The 4,653-nt window shown below is 48.7% G+C and overlaps 1 protein-coding gene across 1 annotated transcript in view; it reads left to right on the top strand.

Annotated features, from left to right (window-relative positions):
- Nucleotides 1–4,653, top strand: part of Pik3ap1 (phosphoinositide-3-kinase adaptor protein 1) — a 116,588-nt gene that overhangs the window by 61,853 nt on the left and 50,082 nt on the right. Inside the window, exon 8 of the mRNA XM_023709035.1 lies at nucleotides 1,211–1,400. Coding sequence (XP_023564803.1) covers nucleotides 1,211–1,400 — 190 coding nt within the window. The remainder of the gene's footprint in view (nucleotides 1–1,210; nucleotides 1,401–4,653) is intronic.

Raw genomic sequence — 4,653 nt, 5'->3', positions numbered from 1 at the left:
AGGGCAGTTTATGGGGCCTTGTCAGTGTGCACTGAAGTTGATCTTGTTCACATTTCTTGTATCATTTTTAGTCCTAGCTATGGTCACCTTCCGCCGATGTGTCATTAGTTAGCCTTGCTCCTGCAAAGTTGCCCCTGGATGTTGCTTACAACCTCCCAGAACTTTCCTGCTTTCTTTCCTACCACATGAAAGCCAGAGGCTGAGCGGGAGTCTCCAGCACGGCAGAGCTGCCTCCTGGCCTCCTTGGTTCTGACCAGGAAATAGCAGAGTGTCAGTGATCGGCTTGCGTGGGTAGTGATGTGGATTAGGTAGGATATTGTGGAGTAGAGCTGAAATAAGGATTGTGACATATTGAAGTTTCTTGCCAGGCAAAATTGTGCAGTTTCTTGCCAGGCAAAATTGTGAGATTTTGGAGAAGTCAGTTCTCTAGCGTCACAACACTGGAGGTAGAGTGACAGCAGAATGGCCTTTCTGATGCCAGTGGCCTTCTTCCAAGAACAGATCTCTTTCTGAGCATCTAGAACCTGAAGCTGAGGGAGGAAGCCCTGGGAACAGTCAGCACTTCGCAGAGGCCTCTAGAAGGGACGGGAGGATCTGTGCAAGTGCAGGAACACTGCGGGGGCAGCTGGGTTGAGTCCACTTGCATTGCCATGTGGCTAGTCAGTAAAGGCCACATCCTCTTTTGTTATTTATCTTTTTTTTTTGAGGACATCTAGGATTTAGTAGAAAGGTCAAAGCTGAGATTGCAAGCCTGACAGAAAAATACTAGTTTTTGAGCTTTAATTTTCTTGTTTGCGAGCTAGGAAGTGGTGCAGAGTCTGAAGCAGTGTGGAAAGGATGGGGTGAGATACCGCGCAGTCACATGTCTAGCTCTGGACCTAACTCACAGTAGGGGCTTGTGAGCAAGTAGCTTTTAGTTTCTATCCTCCAGTCATTCAACATTGACCCAGGATCTTTTAAGTGTGTACATAGCCCTATGATAGTATGGAAGGAAGATACAAAATTAAAACAGAAAACATGAAGCAGGAAAAGAAAAGGCATGGAGCTGGCCCTGAGGAGCACGTGCCGGGCAGGAACGACAGACGCACCAAGCGCCTACGGAGCTGGCTCCTGCGAGTGCTTGCTCTCCTGGCCACAAGTCCAGCTGAGCCTGACCTTGCCCAGACCACCAGGTGCCTCAGCCTGCTTGTTCTCCTGTCTTCTTTTGCAGGAGACTGTGGACATGCTGAAGAGCCACATTAAGGAGGAGCTGATGCATGGAGAGGAGGCTGACGCTGTGTACGAGTCCATGGCCCACTTGTCCACGGACCTGCTCATGAAATGCTCCCTCAACCCTGGCTGCGACGAGGAGCTATACGAGTCCATGGCTGCCTTTGCCCCAGCAGCCACAGAGGACCTGTGTAAGTAGCCGGGCCCAGTTCTGCTTCCACATTTCTGCCGAGAAACAGCTGTCTTCATCCTGGTCTATGGGAGGAAGTCCCTGCTCACCCCTGCCTTGCCCCAGAGAGCAGATCTTGCACTACACTGCGTTAGGTCTGTAGTCACGTGCTGTCTGTGGCAACCAGCGCTCTCTCCGGACTTCCGGTGCCCTGCCTGCTGAGAAGCCTGCCTGGAAGTCGCCATTCATGGAGGCACTGCTTGAGGCCTGAGGGGCTTGCACAGCAGTGCTCAGCCCTGCCAGTCCAGTGCGTCTGTCTTTTTTTCTGCCTCCCTCCCTCCTTCCCTTCCTTCCTTCCCTCTGTCCCCCCTCCTTCTTTCCTTCCATTTGTGTAGCGCTAGGGCTTGAACCCAGTGACATACAAACTTTGAGTCAGTGTCTTGCTAAGTTGTCTAAGGTGGACTTAAACTTGAGGTCCTCCTGCTTCATCCTTCTGAGTATTTGCCATTATAGATGTGCCTTGAGCCTCTCAGACTCCCTTTGTGACAAACATCTTGTAACACCCGTTTAACCCTCTGACCTGAGATTCATATATAGTATAACCGACCTGCATGTGAAGCTCTTAGACATCAAATATACTGCTCTAATTGGTATAGAAAAATGAAAGAAGAGGTCATACTAAGGTAAAACTACACCTGAAGCCATATGAGACAAACCCGTGAAGACGCCCCCCCCCCCCGTCACTGTCAATGTCACATCCTCAGATGTTGACTGACACGTGTCAATCAAATGCTGTGAGCAGTGCTGACATCAGAGCCTGGATCTTCCTAAAGGTGGACAACACATCACAATCTCATGGTAACTGAATTCCTGGAAAAGAGTCTGTGTGCAGACCTAAGTATACTTACGTATGAGATGGTTTAGGTTTCACACTCAGATAATTATAAGCTGAGTTTTTTTTTGTTTTTTGTTTTTTTTTCCCGTGGAACCAGGGATTGAACTCAGACCCTTGCGCTTGCCAGGCAAGTGCTTATTCCACTGAGCCATCTCCCAGGTCCCAAGCTGAGTTTTTTGAGGAGGGTTAAAATGATTTTATTTGGATTGATGGATAGTAAACTTTCTCATAAAATACTACTCTTTGGGACATGATTTTTCTTGTAAATTGCATAACAAATGTTGTTTCAGTTATCTTGTTTTTTTCTAATTTCAAAAGTAATACCTTTTATAAAATCTTGAAATAAAATAAGAATATATAACTGCGAGGATAAGGCCTGTGGGACACCTTGCCAGGGTAGTATTAGCAGTAATTTAGTGGATGTGTTTATCAGCTTTTCCTTATATCTGCTTGCATTAACACACACACACACACACACACACACACACACACACAAATGTACTTATATGTGTAGCTGCACATAGATGTATAAATGTGTACCAGAGTGGTTCCTCTAGTCTGTGTGTATCTAGTGGGCTGTTGGAAGTCCCTTCTTGCACGGGGCTGTCCCACAGTCAGCGGCTCTGCGACATTCTGCTGGGTCTCCAGAATACCCCCTAGGGGGCAGTGCGGCGCCTTGGAGGACAGCTGATCTAAGTAGCTTGGATTTCGCTGTAGGTGCTGGTGGGGAGGCAGGAGATCCCCACAGCGTGCCCCGTGCCCCACGCTGCCATCTACCGCATTGGCTCTCACGTGCACAGCACTCTGAAACGCGGCCTAAGGGGTAGCCTTCTTTCCTTTTGGATCTAATAAATAGAATCAAGAAAGCCAAGCCACCAACATGCCAGCTTCAGCTGGAGGGCTGTCTGGAAGGGGCTGGATTGAGTATTACCCCTTTTCAGGGCCTGAGGGAGGAGATCTGGCTCTCCATGAGCTCGTGAAAAAGCGGGCATCATGAAGGTGCCTTGGAGCAGAAGGCACAGACTGGCTGGGGCCAGAGGTGGTCACCGACACCAACGAGGCTGTTGACACCCACTGTGGCACATGCAAGGGTGCAGGAGACCAGTGTTGGTCAGGCATTTGCCAATCAGATGGGCTGCTCCACTGAGACCAAAGGTGTAGAATTCCCTTTCCAGGCCTTGCCTGGGGTGACTAGAAGCGCTGGTCCCAGCTCTTTCTGAATGAGCTAGTACCCTGGCAGGGATGTGAGCTGGGAAGGCATCAGCCCTACCATCCACACTCTTTCTCCTTGAATCCTTAAGACAGTCCTGAGGGATGTGTTTATAACCTGCATGTTACAGATGGGGAAACCCAGGCACCAAGAGATAAAACAACTTTCCCAAAGTGTCATACCCAGGAAATCTGATAGAGCCCAGATTTAGGGCCAGGTCTCACTTTGTAGCCCAGGCTGGCCTTAAACTCACAACGATCTTCCTGCCTCCACCTCTCGAGTGCTGTATCCCAGAAATTTTCATCTGACAACTAAATTTTAGTTCTGGTTTCCTGTAGAAAATCCCTCAGGTCCTGTAGCTACTCTTCCCCCTTTTTACAGCTCCAGGTATCAGATAACAAAACAGCCCCTGGCATCGCTTGCATTACACACCCATGGTCTGCCCCCACAGCTGGCAGGGGCTTCAGGAGCATCTACTGTGTTTGGGGTACTTGCTTGTCCCGGGTGCTGGAGGTGCACTGGGGAAACAAGACTGTTCCTTTTCACAGTGAAACTAGGGACTTGCTCACAAAAGCATACTTGGAGAGCCACAGAGACCCGCTTGAGAACCCAGAGACTGCACATCATTTCTGCCCTGTCTCCTAGACGTGGGGCTGGGAAACAGTGACGGGATTCTCAGCTTGTTTTTCCCCTCCGTGCTCTAGTACACGGAATTGCTCCTCCACAACATGGATCCTACAGGGAATGCTAAAAGCAGGCCTCACTGCCTGCTGGGCTCTGCACAGAGGAAACAGCAAGGCCTCCGCGTTCTCCAAGATAGTGATTTGCTGTGGAGCTAGGTTGCTTTGCAGCCCATTGGTAACCTCTAAAGTCCGCAGGGACCAGGCGTTTCTGGTGGTCATGGGACTAGTAGGCTATCAAGAGGGACACAGGTTTGTAGAACATATAGCTGTGTTTGAGATCAGCACTAGAAATCTACCACATTTTTCATTCAAAAGATACTATCTTAGAATTTATTTTAGGAATAATTTTATTTATTTATTTATTTATTTTTCGGCACTGGAGATTGAATTTAGAGCCCTTGCCAGGCAAGTGCTTATTCTACTGAGCTAGCTCTCTGGCCCTTAGAATTTACTTTAGACATAGTTTCTGCCTCTGTGATTGTTGGGT

Source organism: Octodon degus, unplaced genomic scaffold, assembly GCF_000260255.1.
Source record: "Octodon degus isolate 3935 unplaced genomic scaffold, OctDeg1.0 scaffold00010, whole genome shotgun sequence".
NCBI classification, from domain to species: domain Eukaryota; kingdom Metazoa; phylum Chordata; class Mammalia; order Rodentia; family Octodontidae; genus Octodon; species Octodon degus.
This window is presented reverse-complemented; position numbering and strand designations above follow the sequence as displayed.